Raw genomic sequence first — 23193 nt, 5'->3', positions numbered from 1 at the left:
TTCTGTTGTGACTTGGCAAAAGAAAAATGACATGTAGTTTATATTTTATAATTCTCTGGCATATGAAGAGCTTACAACTAGCTAGTAAGCTCTGAAACCTTCGATTTCATAAAGAATAGCCTCAAAAGAAAAAAGAAGCAAACTAGTTTTTTTTTTTCCATGAAAAAAAAAATCACCATTTAGTTGTCTACTGTGACTCTTACATATTGTAACCATCTGCAATAGGCAAAGAAAGCAGATTTTTGATGCATAATGAACAGGTTAGAAGAATTAATCAAGCAGTCACTATGTGTCAGGAATAGATCCTTATAAACAGCTTAATCTATCCTAAGAAGATTCTGTGTTCCACTTTTATTTAGACACACTATTTTGTTAGAATATTTATAAATTTATCCTAAAATAAAAATTTTATGTCTTACATCAGGAATCAGAACTGAATTTAGTCAGAACTTCTGTCTCCTTTCTACTCCAATGAAGATTCTTCACAAAGTCTGGTTAGCACTGGGCTCTGCGGAATATAACCTGCAGCTAGCCCCTCACTTTTTTACATACTGTGTTGGATTGTTGTGAGTGTGTTAAGTATAGCTATGTCAATTAACTGACCTAAGAACAGCTTCTTCTTTTGTACAGTGCTGAGGCCAAATCTAAGTTTCCTCTTGCCCTCTGATATTGTAATTGATTTCTAAGAGCATCACTTTTGGCTGCCTGAGAAATAGCAGCAGATTAATTCATCTTCACTGTTGCTCGCAGATCAAAATTTTGGAAAATGAGCCCAAACAATAACTGGGTCTGTGTTAGTCAGCTTTTTATCACTATGTCCAAAATACCCAAACTTTGAGGAGGGAGTTTATTTAGAGCTCAGGGTTTCAGAAGTTTAGTCCACAATCAGCTGACTCCATTGCTCTGGGCCTAAGGTGAGGCAGAACATCATGACGGAAGTGGCAGAAGAAAGCGACTTCGTTCATGGTGACTGGGAAGCCGAGATAGTGTGAGGTGCCAAGGACAAAAATACAAACTCAAAGGCATACCCCCAGTAAGCTGCTTGTTTGACATGCGCCCTCCCACCTATAGTCACCATATAGTTAGTTCATTCAAATTATTCATCCATCAAATGGATTAATCCACTGATTAGGTTATAGTTCCCATAATCTAATCATGAGCCTTCATGGGACACCTCATATTCAAACCATAGCAGGTCTATCAACAGAAGTGACAACAAGTTAACCAAGAAACTTCCTTGAACTTTCTCTTGAAAGAAAAAGAGATGAACTTTGCTAGAATAACTGCACTTTATCAGCAGAGCATTTGGGAGAAAGACAATAGACTATAATAAAAATAACAATAATGTACCCTTTCATAGCATATAATGCAAACATCAAATTTTAATAGAACATTATCTAATAACATCAAACTATTTGGTGGCATAGGATAGTTTCTTAAAAATATAGTTTGAAAAACCTTAATTCCAGTGAACTTTTCTAATTGTCATTATCATAAAGTACATGTTAGGGCACATTTATAGAATAATAGTCTACTGCAAAGGAAATATAAAATGTCCATAAATATTAAGCATAGAAATATATTTTAAATAATACAAAAAATAAACAAGTGAAATCTATTATTTACTGGCTCTATGTATTTAGTAAGGTGATGTCTGAAGAATTAAAAAGCTAAGGACAGTCAATGTTCCATTACTTGTTAAATGAGATGAGGAAAAAGGCCCATGTTAAAGTTAAAGGTGATCACTGTCTTCACATCCACCCCCACGTTCCTTCCTTTCTTCCTGCACCAATTTTGATTTTCTGGTACTATATTATCTTTAATAATATATGACAGGAAAGTCCTGTTGGAAAAAAGGATACTTTAATTCTTTGGTATTTTGAGGTTTTTGGTTTTTTATTTTCAATAGAAATTGCTTGATATCTCTCTCTTAGTACATTCTAGAAAAATTTCATTAGTCTCTAGTTGTCCAATGATATTACCAGAGAAAGGTCCTACGGGAGCAATTTCATGGTGAGTCCTCTAGGATGGAAAAGCAAAGGACACAATGGAAAATTATTAGAAAAACCATTTCTAGGAGTCCCAAACTATTACTTGAAATATAGAACAGTATTCTCTCCAGGTAAATAAATAATGGCTGATATCTTTGTCTTGAATACATGATAGATCTATCAAATCCCAAGGAGGTAGGGACAAATTAAATATATTCAGATCAGAACAGAGAGCCAGTGCTAGACTAGGCTTCAAACTGGCTGAACATTTTCTAGCCTCTATATAGTTATATGATTCACTTATTTATTTATTACATGCTTTTCTCCCAGTATAGTGTCCCAAATTTGCTAGATCATTGGGCAACCAAAAGAACACAGATAGTCTCACACTAATCAATTCTCCTATATCTACAATGCAACAGTTTTATGATTAATGACAATTTACAGTTAGTTCCCCCATGTGTCTACACTTTCCCCACCTTGACTTTCTCCTTTTTGGAATGTCTGGAAACTTTTCTCATATAGCATACTGGCTTCTTAGCTTCCTCTAGGTATGTTTTAATGATCTCATCACATGCTCTCATATATTTATAGTTTTCTTACTTGAGCAAAGTCTTTTTTTCCTCAACAAAAGCTCTTCTCTCTTTGGAGGCAGAAAATTAAATAGAACAATAACACGAATAATATCAGAGATCAGCTGGAAGAAGCTGAAGGAATTGTTTGAGAAACCTAGAAGAAAAATGTCACAGGAATTCAAGTTAACAAGAAACAAATCCCAACAGTGCTCCAGGGGGAAAACATATGCCACATATCTATAGAACAACATTAACAACCAAAGGCCAATAAGTGGTGAAGTGATGGACGGCATTAAATCTGAATCAAAGACCCCTCTTATTGAAGAAGATCAACCAGAATGACTCAGCAGGATCAAGTCCTAGTACATGTGCATCTTTTCTACTGCAAATCTCAGCCTAAGTCAGCACAACTGCATTGCCATTGAGCTTGCTCTTCCCATAGTGTATACCACTTTCTATACAAAGGCCAATTTTTCTACAAATATCCTTTCATTATATTAAGTTTTAAATGGTAGGAAGCAAGTTCTATAATTACTGAATATAATATTTAAATTAAGTGAAAAATCATATTCCAAAGGTCCATACGAATGAACTGGAAATAGTATAATATTTAAATTATCCACAGAAACCCCGGTTCTTTTCTTGCATTTAGCAAGAACAGTCAAGACTCAAATATACTTTCTTTCTTTTTACTGGAAACATGTACTATGAAAGCTGTCATCACTCTGGTGGAAATATCAAATGGAGAGTCATGAAATTCCACATTTCAACTTTTTACAAAGTGATTTCTAAAAAATATCAAGTCGCTCATGAGCAAATAATAGATGGAATTTTCATTTATAGTATATTTTATGGTCTACTCAGCAACAATGTGCTAGACTGGAGAAACAATGTCTGAAAAAAAAAGATAAAAGAGTCTTGTATGAGGATGGGGATATAGCTCAATTGGTAGAGTGCCTGCCTTGCATGCACAAGGCCCTGGGTTCAATCCCCAGCACTGCAAAAAAAAAAAAAAAAAAAAAAAAAAAAAAGAGTCTTGTATATTAAAAAAAAAAAGAAAGTCCCTTCCTTTGGTTCAGCACTTCAAATTCAAGTTACATTTATACTTTGATTTAAAAATAGAATTAATTACACAATTACTTTGTGCACCAAGACCTGTTAATAAACTGATATTTCTTAAAGCCTACTGGGTGCTGCTACTAACCAGTTTGGGGATTTTGGCTGAATTACTTAACTCATAGGACTTACATTCCCTAGAAGGAAAGTAAATGGATTTAGCTGCATGAACACTTAAATCTTTTATGACTCTCACAATCTCAATTTTTAAAAAGTGTCTTATAAATTACCTCTTAATCTTCATGATCATCTGCAGTGACAAAGGCAGAGAGTATGATTTGTAGAAGTGAAATAGCTAGGAAAATACCAAGAGAGTTGAAACTTGATTTCCAGGCTTCTGAATTCTGGTACCTGAGAGCCCAGATGACAGCGGACACGTGAGCATTGGATGACTCCGGGACAGGACTGCTGCTTCCAAGCTTGGTGACAGTGGGCAAGTTGTTCCGTACTGCTGAGTTTTGTTTTTCTTACCTGTAAAACTGGAACATAACCTCACATGCCTATAGGATATTCAGCATACAGTAAAGTGCTCAAAGGTAATTTATCCTATGCACAACTAAATGGGCAGTGTATAACCACAGTGTTATAAAACAACAATTTAACCAGACTGAAACTCCTTGTCAGTTTTTACCTTCTCTGGAACCCCAGGTTTCTTCATTATTGACTTCTAAATGTGCTTTACTGACATTTATTAGCAGAACAGGGTTCTGCTTTCATCCAAAAACAGACTAGAGAAATAGGGTCTTCTAAATATGGCCAGTTTCAACCAACAATTGATTGAGGCAATAACTGGCAATTATGCTATACTTGGAATATTTCCAAGAACCTTTTTCCAATAGTTGAACAACCAAAGAAGATAAAACTTTGCTACTGTAACATCCTAACAGGTAAAATTGATGATACTGGCAACCTTTATTATTATAATTACTAGAAATTAATTATCATTATCAATTATACATTCAAATAATGTATCTTTGATGCTCAAATTCTGTTTAGCTTTTCTCCTAGTTCCATGAAAAATCTCAGAGTTTAAGTACCATTACTGTACCAAATTTTTTAAAAAAGCTTACACAATGTATTTGTTATCAATGCTTTATTGTTGAAAACAAAATTGAAATTCTCTGGCACATAAAACAATTATTTCTACAAAAGGAAAGCCTACAAATCTTGATAATTTATACAAATAACAGTTTCTCAAAAAATAAAATTTTAATTTAGTAAACTTGTCTTGTGCTCTATATTTTTAGCACTGTCTGCAATAATCCACCATAAATCCCTGAGCGGAGACATTTTTTGATCATGTTCTGACACCCCCCCCAGCCCTCCCCCCAACCCGAGTTGGTCAGTTACTAAGTCCAGCCCTGTAGTGAAAAGTGTCAGGGACATGTAGTTATTAAAAATCCATGCATTTTATGACACAGGCCCAATTATTAATGCTACTTGGGAACTGAGTCACATGAAGTGCCTCTACTGTGCATTCAGTGAACCTATTAAGAAATAAGTATTGGAAAGGAAAAAAAAAAACCCAATAATAATAAAGAAACATAAAATGTTAAGACTAGGAAGTTGTCATAAGTCAATAACTATTTAAATAAATAAAAATGTTAGACATTGAATTTATCTTTATAGCCTTATATTAAATTTTCTTTTTTGCAATTGCCAATGCACTATAAGATGAAACATAACTTCAACCCACTACTTCAGTTTGACCATGGGTTTGTGGTTGCTAAGTGTTAAATATCATTCTGGAAACACAGTGATTTAGTTATAACTTAACGTTGGCCCTTCAATGAAATGTTTACAAAATAATACACACATTACAGGAGGGCCTTCTTATTAATGCCATTAAAAAATCTCTCTCTCTACATTTGCCTTTCTCACAAAAACACTAGTGCCATAGCAACACTACTTTAAATTCTTTATCCCACTGTATTCAGATATATGACAAAACACATAAAATATGGAGAAATAATATGATGTATTTGCATGTCTATCTTCCCCTTAATGGAAACTTGATCTTATATATACAGGGAGTGTGAAAGGGAAGGAGAAAAAACTAATTTTCAGTTGCAAAGAACCAGCTTAATGAATCAAGTTTTTTGTTTTTGTTATTCTTCTATGGTATAATAATAAATAAATAAATATGTAGGGCATAGTATAGCTAATTTCTCTATAAAGAAGTTGATAATAGACTGGTGTTTTATGAAATTAATTTTTAGTAGCAAAGTTTGATTGCGAGCCAAAAACTGTTCAATAAATGTTTTTCTCTGCTTCATTTATAGTCTTTTACTTGTGAAATGATCATTGAAGTGGTTAATAAGAGGTAATGAAATAAAATACCCAATTTGCTAGTGAAAAATAATTTTCATCTGAGAAAATCACTTGGCAGAAGACCTATCCATACACAGGTTAATGCTATATTCTATTGCAGTTTAAAATAAGTTATTTTTGACACCATTCAGGAAGAACAAATAAGATAAAAATAATCCCTTGAAAACTGATCTGCACTGCTGTTTAGGTATCTATTAGAAATTGGTTATCATTTTGTACAATTCTTTGCAAAATACAAAATTATTGGCAAATAACCATCATACACTCCTTTGTGCAGACTTGATTTTTTAAATCAACAACATCTGGGAAGCACACATACCTTCCCCTTTGTCTAACTGCTATCTATTAGTTATTGGAACTAGAACACTTAGAAGTTTCCCTTTCTCTTATCCTTACGCAACCATGTACGTTAACCAAGAACGGCCATTTAAAAAAGAAATATAAAAGGAAATTAATACAATGCATTCTACTGGGCAGTTTTGGAGAAAATATTGACAACATTAAAACAAAAATGCCTGCCTGACAGATATAAGGCTTCTCTAGCCCTCTCAAAAGACTACCTCTATTCTCCATATCCTTTCAGAACATGAAAAGCAAATGATGTTCAAAAGAATCAACATCCAAATCATCTTGTGCACTAGCTGAGAAACAACTGCAGATTCTGATAGGTCCTGATACAATATTAAACCGAACAAAAAGTTTTCTAAGCTTCAGAAACCGAGAAGCAGGCTGTCCCAAAAATGGAAGCAGCGTTAGGACAACCGGAGGCTCACTGTGATTCACACCTTGTTAATCAATCCCTACTAAAAACCTTAATAGTGTACTGTGGCTGAATGGACACTCTGACTTCCTCTCACAGTGTTTAAGGAACAATAAAATTTCAAAATTAGCTTTTGAAAATGAACAAAATCTATAAACTGAGTTACCCCCCTCCCCTTTAAGAACGCCAAAAGATCCTGTGTTAAGTGCTCTGGTTTACAGTCTAGGGGCAACAATTACATTCTCAAGGAGGCTTTCAATGTTCCCCTTTTTGGTGTTAAAGGCTGTGCCAATAGCAAAGTGAATTCTCCCAGAAGTGGCGGTAACCTCAATGACCTCTACCCCAGTCTGGAAGTGCAAAGTGAGATCTTCGCATAACACTTCTGAGAAGTTTGGTCTGTTAAGGGAGCCAGATTTTGAAAATGGAAGAGGATGAGCTTCTGTCCTCCTGTGTCAGGTCTTGGAAGTCTTTAAACCTTGTTTTTCCATGATGTTCCACAATTTTCGGAGATTGGACTGTGTGATGACATCATCCGGCTTGAGCTGTAGAGCTCGTAAGTAGTTGGCCTCAGCCTTCTGAAGTCTGCCATTAAGGTGCAGAATAGCCCCCAAGTTCATCAGAGCAGCCGGATACTGTAACAAGAAAAAGGCATAAAAGGATTGATTATGTGTCCATTTCAAGCTGTCCTTCATGTAAGACAAAAATCTTCATCCATTTATGCAAATGATTCCCTCATTTCTTAGAGGCATTTGATGGAAGCAAATTTAGCCATTTTTACAAACTGACAAAGATAACTGGAAGAAACAAAAAGTTTTCGAACAGTTGCCTTGTACTTTATGCTTTGTAAGGGGGATAGGCACCTAGGAAATAGTATTTTTTCTTTAATGAAAAAGCATAGGTAACAAAGGTCTAGTGATCTAGTCAGAATATATTTTTGAAAACAAAGGTTATAGTGATATAACTTCAAATAGAAAGAATTAAACTTCTTTTAAATTTATACATAATAAAAAATTAAGTGAAAAATCTCTAAGCCACTTGTCTTTTTTTTTTTAGCAATATTCCAGGCTTTTTATGCAAAAAATTAAAATATAAAATTTTATTGATGTTTTCAGAGTAAAATCCTGAAACAATTCAAATGCAACCACTAAAGTTCTTTCCAAACCGAACCTAAGTATTTTACCAAGGAAAAGTCCTTATTTTTAAAGCTAGTAAATTTCTAGTGATAAATGTTTAGTATAAATATGGCAAAGAACACAATTTCAAAATGTAAAAAATATAACATTTAGAAGGAAGGTTTCATATTACTTGTTAAAAAAGTAGTTAAACAATTTTCATAGACTTTTCAGTAATGTATGATAATTGCAATATAAAACTATCATGTGAAAAGTTTTAAAAAGCTTCTAAAACATATTTTGAAAGGATGAGTATGTAGAAATAGTTTGATATAAAGGTTTCCATCCTCAAATTCTGAGACATCAGTTAACAATGAAAGTACTACCCAAAGGAAAAACATTTTGCTTGTTATCTAAAAATAAAGGCTGTTCTTGTCTTGTCTCTAAAACATTCTGGGTAACAGGAAGAGCTAACATTTTGGCAATGACATCAATGCATATTTCAACTATCAGATAAAATAAGATGTTTCATGTTATGATTATGCTTTCATTTTACAGATAGTGTCAACTATTAATTGTCCTTCAACTCTGTAAAAAGCCTAAAATAATTCCCAATCATTTTTACGATGTAGTCTTCTCACAATGCATGCATTTTTTGGCTGAATTTCTATCACTCCACTCTACTGTAAAAACATTTCTGAACCAAACAATGAAGCGGAGAGAGTGGAAAAGCTTGGAAAAAACTAACTGGGGAAAAACATGAATTGGATTTTCAAAGATCTGGATTTTGAATTATTGCTCAACCACTGTGACCTTGGTGAAGTCCCCTAATAAATCTGTACCCTAATTCATTCAGATGTGAAATACTGAAATAACATCAACTTTTTTGCATGTTGTTAGAAAGATAGGAAAAAAGTAATAAATCCATATAGCAGAATGCAGGTACAAAGCAAACACTCTACAAATGTCAAGGTTACTTTCCTAGGCTTATTTTAGTTGAGGTTTTGCATATGTTGCTTTGCACTTTTTATGTTATTGTATAACCTTCATAATTTTGATTTCAATAGCTATATGTCTCTGCATGCATATCAAAATTCTCTTCTCAACCACTGGGCATTTTTTTCAGACTTTTATACAGTCTTTTTTCCTTTCCAAAAACCATGTTGCACATATAAGCTGTTCCTGATCTTTGAAAACCTTTTGGTCAGGATGACTCCATACTTATCAAGAAAAATACAGATGGTCAGTTTCTAATTTTAAACACCAGTCCAAATAAACACAGCTCTAAATTACATGTGCAGTGAAAAGCTCCACATTGGAAACTGAAAATAACACCACCTACTCCATCTTCCTAAGAGAACTGTTAACACACCACCATTCTTTTCTTGAGTTCCTTGATGCCTAGACATTTCTGAATTATGTCCCCTTACAGTCCTTGGCATGACTATCAATAAACTGCTACTAAACTGATGGTGAAGTGTATCCACAGACTGAATTACGAGAGATGCTAAATAGATAAAATGTTCAGACTTCCTGCTATCCTGAGTGGGAAGAGAGGAAACAGGAAGGGAGAACCACTGCTGGAGACCATTCCTCACTAACCAGAAATAGAAGAGGCCCAGTGATGGGGTTGAGGAAAAACAGATGGCCCTGGGGACAATCATGATTTCTTGAGTCGCTCTGTAACCAAGAGTCTGTACTTACAGTGTCTGTACCTGTAAATGCAATGCAATGGAGGCTATGGAGTTGGATGTCCTAGGTTCAATCCAAGCTCCACCACAGGGAAGTGTGCACCTGAACAATCTAGGTGAGGGATTGAGACCTCAGTTTCTTCTACAAAAGGGATGACAACCGTCGTGCTTCATGGGGTTGCTGTAGAGATCATGAGAACACAGACATTCCTGCTAATGTGCCTGATCAACACCGAATCTAGATGCTGGTGATTCTTAAACTGGCTCTTCCCTTCCTGGCTTCCTGGACTTCCCTAGATTAAGCCATTAAGAGATGGAAGTTAAAATAAATGGTGAAATACCATCAACCCAGCCACATCAATAAACTTGACTGCTATTTCTAAATTACAGCCTGAGGTTCTTCTGTCTGTGTGAGTTACCTTCCTGATATCAAATAAGGAATGCAATTTTAGTATTTCAATAGTAATCTAAGAAAACACAAAAAGGAAGTTAAACCTGTTCTGATTAAATGAATTCTGAATGCTAATTATAATGACGTTTCTGTAATAACTTTAATTCTGCATTATCTATCTTAGCATGCTACTCAAACAAAAATAATCACAAACTGGTATTATGAAGTTAATGTGAGATAACAAATTTCATCAACGCTTACATATACTCACTAACTGCTTTCCCTGAAGAGTAAAGGTACATGTAAATAAAAAATGTCCACATTTAAGATCATTCCACATCTTCAAGCAGTTGTACATTTCAGTATGAACTATTTTTATATTTTATTTTCTCTTTTAATAGAATGCTTAAACATCATTATGCCTTCTTATTTGAGTGAATGAAAATTGATAAAATTTACAATTCTACTAAAATGTGACAGGGGTATCATCACCTTAAGTGTCAACAGTTATTTAAACATAAGTGACCTCAGTATTTAAAATTTTCAGAATAAATTGGATGTTGTTTTATCTCTTCAAAGACAGGGTCTTGTTTTTTAAGCTTGTCATGTCTCCCCTCCAGAGGTGGCCAAGGCAGCTAGTGGATGCCCACTGATCCAAACACCTTCTGGCCTTTTAGGATAGCAAACTGGAGTCTAGAAAGTATCAACGGCATTGCTTGGGTCCTTTTTTTTTTTTTTTTTTCTGAACAGAAATGCAGAGTCTCAGGCTCCACTTATTGAATCAGAATGTGAATTTTAACAAGATCCCCAGGTGCTTTGTATCCTCATTAAAATTTAAAGAAGTACTGCTGTATGGGTCACTTCTAGATCAATGATGCTATCATTTTATGACTTTTGTGATAAAATTTTCTGTATGAGGTTATAGCATATAGAACAAAGTATGTTAGATTTAATATCTATCCCCTCATAAAGTAGAATTTTTCTCTTGGTTATGCAATTATTCAAGTCAGTAAATGTTCAAATGAAATTTTATTAATGAAGCTATAAAGGATTAAATGTTACTAGAAGAAGAGGGAATGGAGATAAGACCATGCCAGGGGTTTCTAAATAGTCAGACAATCTCACTAAGAAACTGAAGGTAAGAATTTCAGGTGGCCAGCTGATTGGTGTCATTGTTCTCTGCCAGCTGTGAGTCATGGGCTGGGGAAGAGAAACCCAACCACAACTGCTGATTTCTTGCCTTACACACATTGTCTTTTATTGAAGACAGCCGATGAAATTCTCAGCCTGTTAACCAAGACAGGCGGCAGCTTGCAGCCAGTAACATTGAACTCCTGGCTTTCTACAACAAATGACACTACCACCCACTTCACAGACGAGAAAGGGGAACCAGACCTTTCTTGATTCCTTGAAGACAACAGATGCTTCAAATCAAATGGGATGACTGGCAGCCATACTGAAGCTGCAAATGACATCTTTTCCAAGTAACTAGGGGATTCTGACTGAATTGCTATTTTACTGTGGTCTTTGGCTTATTTCTTCAATGTTGAAGAAAATAAGCAAAATTAAAACAACAGATATCTATATTGGGGTAAGGTAGAGTAAAGGCAAGATTGTGGAAGTCTGATTTTGATCCAAGGCTCTTGAGACTCCAATGAACCCAACTGAGCTCACAGGGTATGCTGACTACCCAGGGCTGGAACACAACATCACTTTTTTTCTGGCCTTAGCCTATCATGTAGGCTTTCAAAGAAAGCCATGGAAGAAGACTAGTATGGGGAGTTAATGGTAGGATTTTTGGTTTCTATTGGAAATGGGACTAAAATGTAGAACTGTGAAAAGAAGACTTGGGAGGGTCCCAGAGAAAAGAAGGAAGACTGGTTAAGATGTTATAAACAGGTAATAGTTGGGATCTCTGTACCCCATTAGTCCCTTATGGCTATTTCCCTTTTAGGAAGGCTGATCGACAGGCAAGAGAAACTATGGAAAAGATGAAAATAGAGATAACTGATCAATATTACTAATTTTAAGTATTTTTTTTCTAATTTATCCTTTTCAAAGGATCTAATCATGTTACTGAAATGATCTATGGAGTTGTAGATCTATTCTTGTATGATTTAAACAACTTCTAAGAAAGAATGACTGAAACCAGCCTCACCTAGTCATAACTCAGTTAGTATTCTACACATTTGGGGGATGTTTTCAAGACAACCACCTTCAATTTTCCTTCAGACTATAATTTTCAAACAGATGAGTTTGCACACAGTGAAGTATTTCTTGGGTTCTCACGAATTTTTAAAATAGTTACTAGATAACTTAATGAAGGCTGCCAGCTGCCATCCAACTGTATTCCACTGAAATTGCCACCCAATTGAATTTACTGAAGCAGTGACGGTACCGTATTTAAAAATTAATGGTATAAACATTTTAAGAAACAAGTTAATGGAAAAGAGCATTTATGCATAAATGTAAACTATCTCATATATATATTTGGGCATTGTACACAGCGATAAGACAACCAGTTAGGCTTATGGAAAAAGCAGAGGCAATAACAGATATTTTACTCTCCTTAGTTCCAATATCACTCCTCTTGTTGCATTGGTGTGCTTAATGGCCTAGAATTCTGAATAAATGATCCTTGATTCTTTGTCTATCCCTCCCACCAACTAATATATACTTACATCCAATTGTTAAGTCCTGGTAATAACTTCACCTCAAAATATCTCTTTAATCTTTCTTTTGCTAATTATACCTTGCCCCTTGCTTCTACCTTGGTTTAAGATCTAATCATCTTTTCTTTGCTAATGTAAATAAAATTACTTTGACAGAAAAGAATGAATATGTAGCTAAGCAGAATGGTAAGTGATAAAGTAAATGAAAAAATAAAATCATATACAGGGTTTTATTTCAGTTTACATTTTAGGCATTTGAAAATTTCAGAGACTATAACTCACCAAAAGAAACCTCAAAAAAAAAAAAAAAAATGAAGGCCCAAATACCTCCCAAAGAAGACCACTATCCTCAAGCAGGTATTCATCATTCCAGTGCATGTTTTACATGTTTATTTCTTGTATACCTATAATAAATGCAAATACTATTTTGTAAGTTTTAATTTTATAAATTTGTCACCATCCATTCTACCAAGCATGCAGTTGAAACTCAAACTTTTTGCTCATCACTTTGTTGTTCAGATATAGCATCCTGATAGATGTAGGGCTTAGTTCTTTTGCATGAATTTCAATGAAGGACTGCCTCTTTACAGACTCTAAGAGGGTACTGCCAACAACATTCTTGTGCATATCTCTACACATGGATATGGCAAAGCTGCTGGGAAGGAATCTGCTGGATCACAGGGCATCCTTGATGTTGCTAAATCTTACCAAATAACCTTTCAGAGTGGACAAATTACATGGGGTACCTTTTTTCCATATGCTTAACCTAATAAGTCCCGAGTTTTCAATTCTATATTATAAAAAAACATATTATTTCAGAGTTACTATAAATGGCATATCTGTTGCTCAATTTAAGTTTTCACAGGTGTTCCATATCTGGGGTAATGGGACAGAGTAGGTTAATAACACTTAATATTATCTAACTCAGTTTCGCTGAGTTGAAAGTTTTGACAAAGTATGTGGTTCTGTGCTTAGTTTATTTTCCTTCATTACTGGAGAAGTTAATACCACTATCATAAATTTATTGCTTTACGTATTTTCTCTTCAGTGACCCATCTGTTTTTTAACATTTGGACAGAATAAGTTTGGTAAGGGTTTTCACCCACATGGTGATATTTGAAAGACAGCCTCCTCAAGACAGAGCCTAAGAAGGACTGCCTGCTGGTATTTCCCAAGACTGAGAACCAAGCAACCACTTCTAAGAAGAAAAATAGGTTACAAACAAAACGAAAAATTCTTGATACAAGTTCATTTTCAGTGGTGAGAGAGGGTAAGGTCAGAAATCCGGGCTGCCACAGGGATTCCCATGAATGTCACACAGTGACTATGTAAAATCCAGGACTGCTGTTTCTGGGAGAACAAGGATAGCTCCCAGCAAGCCAGCATAAAGAACAGACTTTTCTTTCTAGCCCTTCTGTCTTTCTCCAGCTTGGCTGCTCTCTGACTTCCTTCTTAGTTCTCTTTTCAGGGACAACTAGAGAAAATAATTGAAAATGAACAATATGCTTAATATTTCACCTTTTCACCATTCCGCATTTCTACTGGTATCATGTAAGTTGAGCATCCCACCCCATTCCGAAACTCTATCAGCCCCAATGAGTTTCCCCACTTTAGTTTCTTCCTTACACCAATGTGTCTCCCATTTAAATGTTGATTTTTCTTATACACAAATGATGTTCCAGAGATTTCAACCTGTGCCTGTAAAAAGTTCAGAATCTTTGGCCCAGAACTAAGAGGCACTTTACAACCTGGCGTCTAAAATAACCCCTCCATGTACGTTCTCCCTGAGACATCTGAAACTTTGGTTTTTGCTGTGTTCATTCTTAACACAGACTTCTCCTCTGATAAAGTCCTTCCTCCATTCTGTCTCTGACAAACTCTGATCATAAAAAAAGAAAAAAAGAGTTTAACAATCTCTATTCATAGTTTACTTGTCTATGTTCCCATGGTACTGGCTGCATACATTAATTGCAACATTTACTACAATGAATTATAACTACTTGTTATAACTCTCTGTCTTCTTTGCTGGAGGGTAAGACATTTATTGAATTTATTTTAATTGTCTTTATATTGCTAGTGCCAGGCATTGGCATATGAAAGAAGCCCTCAATGAAAACTTGTTGAAAGGAGACAATTTTTATGGTTTAGCAGAAAGAACTGACCTGAATAGAAATTCTATACCAATCTCAATGCAATTTAACAAATATTTCAAGATCTCTGCCAGTCACTAGATAAAGAAATGAATAAGAAAGACACATTTTTATTTTTACTCTGTATGTGGCTTTGGTTAACTTGTAACGCACCCTGATATTTACCAAAAGCGATATACTTTTATTATCTCAATTATGCCCCCTCAATTTGAAGAGGTAGATAAAACTTTTATCCATGCACTGATGTAAGCACTACAGAGGTCTGCACACATGAAGGATTCATTGTCTTCAAGGAGTTTACAGTCCAGTGCATGGAGACAAATTCATCCACTGCAAAGAAGGATCAGGTTTGTCTACAGGGAAGCTATTAAGATTGAGCTGTGGGGGGGCAGGGAAGATTATTTTCTTATGGTTTTAAGGCTATAGCACAAGGTGTATTATGAGGCTGTTTCAAAAGTTTTTTACACTTCCAGAATGAGAATGGTACATGAAACTTTTGAAATTGGTGGGTGGCATCAAAATCAATTTTTTACTTTTAAAAAGCATTTTCAACAGGCTGCTGAGAGCAGAGCCAAGTGTGGACAATAGTCCTAATATACAGGAGTCTGAATTGCAATTAATTTGGAGATTAAGTTGTCAAAAATGATATCCACGTTGTTAACCCTCCTGGAACCAGACTGAACTGGGAGAAAAAAAATCCCTATTAAAATGAACTATTAATGTGATCAACCAAAGGATCTTCACAAAGAACTATGACAAAACACCAGCAATGCAAGAGTCTCAATTCAGAGATGATAGTTTTGCAGTCATATTTTGATTACAGTCATATTTTGAACAGAGCATCTTTGCAAAAAGATTTACCAAATTGTAGTTAGAGCAAAGGAAAACAACATGGGAAATCTAGCAATGGCATGGCAAATTCTGACAGATAATAGAAATGATTCATTTTGATTCTCAGTTCCAACACAGTATTTGTATTTTCAAAGTAGTTTTGAATAAATAAAACAGATACAGGTGACATGGAAGACACAACACTGTGTAAAGGGAGTAACTTCAATTTGTCAGTGACACATTTCATCTGGTGCACAGATGAAATCCCTCCTACATCTGCCCCATCCCAGAGGGTGTTACTAGAATGTTCATTTAACTTTTACGATGGGCGTGATTGCCACCATGTGAAGCACTATTCATTTCTATGGCCATCAAAATGTCAATAGCTGTGGTTTGGGGGATAGTAAGTACTGATTGTAACAATAATTTCAAAGGTGGTGGTTATTTCTAACAGACTCTAAAGTGCATCTACTAAATTAAGACTATGACCTCTGACATTACTCTTCACTGAAGATCATCCTATTTCAAAGCTGGGATTTCTGGTGTCCTTAATTTCACAGGAATATCTTTTGCAGGATCCAAAAGGAACACCTAGATCCAAGGCTACCTAAGTTGCACTCATAACTTTAGTTAAAATGCAATCAGTACACTGTTTATTTTGATTTGTAATAAGCATCAAGCTCATCATTTGAAGTAAAAGTACAAAATAAAATTTCTACATGAAAGAAAAAATAGCTGATGACTTAAACTGCATGCAGATTTGAATAAGAATGAAAATAAATAGAATCCAAGAAACTTAAAAATGAATATGTATGATAGACAAGCATCATCTATAAGTCCAAAACACCAATCTAGACAGCTGCTACTAAAATTCCACAGAATCTTCTTGTCCTTTTCTTTGAACCAAATTCTTTGCCTGTTTTTATTCCAAATGTGATTTGAACAACATAATTCACTCTACACTTTATCCATTACTTTTTAGCATGAGGAGAAAGGAGGAACATGTGATTACTTCCTCAATCATAATCATATTAGAGGAGGATTTCCAGCTGGACTGACCATTCAAGTGTGTATGTGTGAGGCACAAGTTTGAATAGATGTCATAAAATGACTGATCATTCCAAGGAGTTGAAACAAATTACTGGAATAATTATGTTGTTATTAAGTCAATATTTCAGAGATCGGTCAGAAATTGATATTTATATTTATAATATGTAAGAATGCATTGTCATGGAAGATAGAAGCAGAAACTCATTTTCTGGCCTTTTTTGCTATGCAAATTGATTATTTCTACATATACAGGTGTATCAGGAAGGTTATGTGTTTGTGTGTGTGTACATATCAGGTGGTACAGACATATAGTAACACAATCAAAGGCATGCTGGACTAAACAGATGGCACAGCAATCATCTGGGAGAATATTGAATGTACACAAGTCACTTCTCTAATTGACTTCTACATTTGCAATAAACTGATTTCTTTTGATGAAGGTCAACTGAGAGATATTGGTTTCTAGATTGGGGAAATAACAGATGTATTCCTGAATAGGACTTAGAGAAAAATATTCACTTTTTAAAAATACAGGAATAAGCATGTCAGAGACCTTGAATAATAGATTAAAGTGAAATTTAGAATTTCAGGAGATGTAAGAATTAAGTAGTAATTACAGAGGTAATATTTACAGAAAATTAAGAACACACATTCTAAAGAAGGTTTCTCAGTTGGGATAGCTGCTATAATAGAGCATCATATACTGTGTTTCTTAAACAACCAACGTTGATCTCTCCCAGTCCTTGGAATTTGTAAGCCTGAGATCAGGGTAGGTTAGACTGGTTCTTGTGAGGATCTGCTTCTTGGTTTTGTCCTCATGTGACTTTCCTTGGCGTGTACACATAGGGATTCCCTGTACCTCCTCTAAGGATGGCTTTATTTCCATCACAAGGGTTCCCCTCGTGGTCTAACCTAACCCTAATTATTCCCAAAGCCCCACCTCCTCACACCATCATGTTAGGGTTAGGGCCTCAACCTGTGTGTTTGGAGGATACAAACATTCCATACACAGCAGATGGGCAATACAATTGTTTAATCTGTCACAAAACAGATGCGGACTGTGGTGTGAGCAAGCAGGATTAACACAGACATGACAGTTTCATTCAGAGTAATCACTCTTCAGTGTGACATCAGAAGGCAGCAACTGTCCACTCACAGAGCAAATATGAAGAAACACATTTCACTGAGCAAATTCTCCACAGCCTTCATGCACATGGCAAGTGGGAAGTGTTTCAGGTTCTCTGAATAAGGATGACCAGATGAAATCTAATGGGCAGGAGCAAAGCAAATCCTCCAGAAACTATAAATCTTTCCAGGGACTAAAAATAAAATGCAAACACACTGGCTGATGCCTGGCATTCTATTTGCACTTTTATAGGGCCAATGTTGGTACATGCTTGGAAAAATAATGATGCAAGATCTTCACACATCATTTCAGAAAATATTCCATCAGGACACACTGATCAAGGTGAAGCCATGCTCTATTGCAAGTCATTACACTTGCCAGTGTCCCACCTGCTGAAACTGTAAAAATAAATAAATGTGGCTTGTGTGTCTACACTCATGGCAATCAAGGGAGGACTCAGGGCAAAATATCTGCCACTCACACAGTATAAGCTTACATTTTGCCTTTAAGATCTCTATATCCTTGCATACTTTGCCTTTATTTCTGAAGAGTTTGCATCTGAAATTATCACAACTGGACAACATCAAGCACCTCCTAAGTTCAAGTGTGTATGGTCAGCACATTTTTATTCTATTAAGAAGATTTTAAAGACAGGTTTGATGGCATTTTTCTGAATAATAGCCTCACGTTGTTACCTAATATAGAATTTGCATTGCTTTTGCCTAATATACATACCAATGTCTCATCACTTCCCTATTTTTGAAAACTTTATACCCTTATCTTTTTGCCTCTCTACCCTGGTCTAGCATGCTAATATAAAAAAGGAAACAAGCAAGCAAATAACTAGCAATCAATAATACAATCGTACACATGCCCGAAGTTCAAGTCTCAAATATATTGATGAGACCCAAATTCTCAAATAACAAAAAATGAGATTTGAAAAAGAAGGCAGACCCAAGTAAATAATTTCAGACTCAATGAATTACTATCATTATGCCAGCTCTGATTTCTTTTAGACCCATGTTCAATACTGTTAGATAATAATAATATGGTATATATAAAATATGTTTACAGAATCAAAGTGCAATATATATTTACCTATTCAAAGAGTATAATTTTGTATTAAGAGTATAAAAACTTTGAAATAGTGATCTGATATTTGACGACAACTAAAACTTGGCCACATATCACCTCTACTGATGATTAGTATGTGAACAAGCAAAATAAAAAACACTTCTCCAGAATTGCAAGAAGGCACATCATTTCATTTCTTTTATGTAGGAAACCAGAGTCATGATCCTTTCCTGCTCTTACAAATCATCCTGAAAACAAAGTACCTTATGAATACTTCACTAACTATCTAATTAAATTGTAGGCCATTTGTCTCATAAATGTATAATGCCCATTGCATATAATAATTAAATCCAATTTCAATATCTTGAAATGGCTCATAGAAATTAAGCTGCGCTCTAATGCCTATAATTCGACACTTTTATTTAATTCAGTCAAAGATATAAGTTTAAGAACTTTGCTCACTCCTTGGTTCATCCAGGAGAAGTAATAATTAAATGGAAATTATAAAGGTAATATTCATAGTAAATTAAGTCCTGGATGCTAAGTGAGCATAATCTCTTACAGCAATAGCCTCCAGCAAAGGAACAGGAATGCAGGCTGCTTTGTGTGTAGGTCAGCTCAACTCTGAAACCTGTTTGTGGGAGAACAGGAACCATGTGCATTAAAGCATCTCTTACTGCATAGTTAGCATTTAGGGAGGATGAAATGAAATTTATAACAATGAGATAAAATGAAAAGCTTAATTAGAAAGTCACTGAGTATTTTTCTCTAGGATGCAAATAGTTAAAATGATATTTTGCTGCAGTTCTCTAATTGTAATTTTTTAAGTTATATGGGTTCATCCCATCTGTTATAGGTTCACTTTTTTATCTTTTTAAATGTAACTTTTTAGTCATTTATTCTATCAACATCTAACTATTTAGCATCTTCTACAACACAACACAAAACAATCAAAATCTCAGGTCTCCTGGAGCTTATATTCTACTAGATAATAAACAGTAAAAATTAAGTAAAACATAGGACTTTTTCTATTATAATACACACAAAGAAGATAAAAAGAAAAATAAAAGGTAGTGTTTAAGAAATATGGAAGAAGAGAAGTCAGCAAAGTTGTCTGTGAATCGTGTCTGGTTCACCACTAATCCAAAAAAGGAAATACTCAAAAATACATCATGACAAATGAGAATTACATGGATGAATGGGAAAGACCAGCCAAGGGGTTAAAGAATAAAAGGGAATAGAGTTAGGAGGTATCAGAGCAGGTATCCTTAAAACCGGGAGGGACAAGTAATCATCTGTATCAAATACTGCTGACAGGACACGTAAAATTAGAACAAAAACAAATGGATTCAGGATCACTGAGCATTGTTCTAGTATGTTTGACAAAAGCAGGTTTGGTGACATATTGGGGGGAAAAAGCATGTTCGGGGTGGGCTCAAATGAAAATGGCAAGTTTTACTATAAAGAGAAGGGGAGAAAGGGAGTGACGGCTGGAGGCAGAAATGGGATTAAGAGGTTTGCTTTTCAATTTTGGGAGAAATATTATCATGCTTAAGCAACACTGACAGACAGAAAAATGGAGAAAGTGAGAGAGAGGAGAGGGGAGTATGGGCTGGAGTGATGTCCTTTACCAGTCAATAACGGAGGCATCGGAATGAGCAGTTTGGTTTGAGTTAGAAGCATAAAGGGTTTATCCATAATGACAGGAGAAAATATAGCACTGAAAGGACCAGGTGCTGACAGATGGTTAGATGTGGTGATAGAAGCCCTTGGAAGTTCTTATTACTTCTAAATTTCCAGTGATAGAGTAAATAAGGTCGTCAGCTGAGTATGACCTTGAAGAGGACAGAGATGAGATAAAGAAGATCAGTGAGATCCGTTCTGTTGGCACCAAGGAAGAAAATAACACAATAATTTCATTAATAGATGCTAACAGATTTTTTGTAAAGTGAAGGTAGTCTCCATTTGTTAATGCCTAACTTTAAGCAGTGAAGTAGCTGTTTCTGTGCCTTGGGACCCTTCACTGAGAAAGCAAACGTGGTACCAAAGGCATGTCCTAAGTTGTTTCTGAAAACCGATGAATGCATTTCTGAATGTTATGATTGGATTGCTTTTGTAGACTTGTAGTACATGTTTTGTGTTAATTTTCCTTGTACTTCAGTACAAGGAAAAAGTAATATTGATACCTAGCTAAAAGTAATATTGATACCTTTTACTTAGTGTCCCCGCAATATCATTTAATAAATGAACAATAAATTTATAAGTCAAATAAAGTAAAACAACCATATGGAACCATATATTTACTTTGATAATTAGTGGTATCAACTCTCTTTCAAAAAACTAAAACTTCCCTATTGAGTGTGGTGATTCAAATAGTGATTACCTCTTAGACATAAGATAGGACCAGGTAAAACACAGATAAATGACAGTTTGTGACAAAGATTAGTTTTAAAGTTACATGATATGTTCAGAGGCATATATTTTTTGCTATTATTCATATTTTATTTCACAAATGCTAATATTTCATTATTTGGATATTATATGTGATTATTACAAATATGATTTTTACAAATATTCAGTTTGTAAGATCACACTTCCACAGGGCTTCCCTATTGGCATGAGTTCAAAGGAAGTCTCCCACATTAAGAGAAAAAGTTCACTTGGGCCATACATCTTTAGTTATGAGGCATGTATGAGAGCACATGAACACTGTATTTCTGGAAGATTTCCTATGTCCTCTGCTCAAACATCAGCACCCAAATGTGTCATCCCTGACATTAGATTATGCAATAATCACTTAGATATATGTTTAATATTTTATCTGCTTACCATTTTATCTTGCATCTTAATATCTCCTTCTAGAATTATTCTCACTTTGCCCAAACTATTTACTTTTCCCAAAGTAAAAGACTACTGGTTTTTAAAAATGAAAAAGTATCACCACCAGTAGCCTTTTACTGAAGAAATCTCTAAAGTACCTACTAAATGCTAACCTAGATGCTAAGAGCAAAAAGAAAGTTTATCTTAACATCTTAAACTGGTCATTGCATCATCTTTTGCCCTTCATTGTTGATTTCATGTGCTCTGGGTCATCTTGGTATGACTCCATAGGTGAGTGTCTTTTGCTCCTGGATACTTTCAGGTGACCATCTTTGTCTCTCGTATAGCATAACCAGAGTAAGCCAAGGTATAGATTTCTATTGATTTATTCAGTTTGGAACATATCGGACTGTTTTATCTTTTAGCCACCATAAAAATTCACTACTTCATTCCATCCGGGGGCTCTGAATAGATTTTACATCTCATTATTTTATTCAGTTTTCCTAACTTCTCTTAATTTCCCTGATTTTTCTTTTTGTGTGTGGCAACCTCATTTGCACATGATCTGTAATTTCCCTGGCATTCTCATTTGTATCTGACTGCTGTTTAATCCATTCACTCAGTTTTGATATTATGTTTTTCCTTTCAAGATTATTCTACTTTCTATTTCTTAAATATTCATACAGAGCTATTCTACTTTTTTTCTAACCATTCCAATATCTAGTCTTTGGAAGCCTAAATGTTTTCTTTCTGCTGACTCTCATTTATGGCAGTTACTTCCCTATGGTCAGGTGACCTCTGCATTTTCTTTCATTTCTTGATTGTACTGGGAGGAATACAGAAGGTTAAGCTGGATATGCTCTTCTCTGGAGAAGATTTCTGTCTGCCTTTGCAAATAGCTAGAAAGCACTAACAACTGAAAACCACGACATTCCCCCTTGAGGGTCTTGACTCAGTGTTGGAAATTACAGGCTCTCCTTCACCATACTGGTGTAGGCACAAGAATCAGCAGCTGGAATGTGGGGCTGCTATTGGACTTCATGCTCAGGATAACCCTGCTCACACAGGTGACCCACCACGGAGATCCTGAACTCTAGCTTGTGATTGTTCTCTTTTCTTTTTCCTCCTCAACACTGTGCCCCTTTGGAAGTATGCTTCTTATATCCCTCTTGAAAGCCCAACAGCGTTTCAGAAGGAGAATAGTATTTTATCTTATAACAAGCATCTAGGAAAGGGAATCTTTGAGCTCTGCTCTAACAAAAGCAATTATAAAGGTCATTAGAATTTCGACAATTCTAAGTTGGCTTCAAAATAATTTGAGAGTGGAATATTAAGAAAGAGTTGATCAATAACTGTGGAGTTGCATCCTGCCTATAAGGCCATTCTAATTAATAGGGAGAGTGAAAAGGAACTGGCTTTTACTCTGGAAATTTTGTCAAACTCAAGGGAAGAGAGGGAATGGCAAACAGAGATAAGAAACATTAGCAAATAAAAACATGCAGA

General features: G+C 35.2%; 1 protein-coding gene across 3 annotated transcripts in view; it reads right to left on the bottom strand.

The window, feature by feature from the left end:
• Positions 1-4743: 4743 nt before the first annotated feature.
• TMTC2 (transmembrane O-mannosyltransferase targeting cadherins 2) overlaps positions 4744-23193 on the bottom strand; it is a 458982-nt gene continuing 440532 nt past the window's right edge. For all 3 annotated transcript variants that reach the window (XM_079143057.1, XM_079143058.1, XM_079143056.1), the window contains one exon: positions 4744-7405. In XM_079143057.1, coding sequence (XP_078999183.1) covers positions 7226-7405 — 180 coding nt within the window. In that variant the 3' untranslated portion in view covers positions 4744-7225. The remainder of the gene's footprint in view (positions 7406-23193) is intronic.

Source organism: Sciurus vulgaris (assembly GCF_902686455.1).
Source record: "Sciurus vulgaris genome assembly, chromosome: 5".
Taxonomy (NCBI): Eukaryota; Metazoa; Chordata; class Mammalia; order Rodentia; family Sciuridae; genus Sciurus; species Sciurus vulgaris.
Note: the sequence above shows the minus strand (reverse complement) of the source record. Positions and strands in the feature narration are given on the sequence as shown.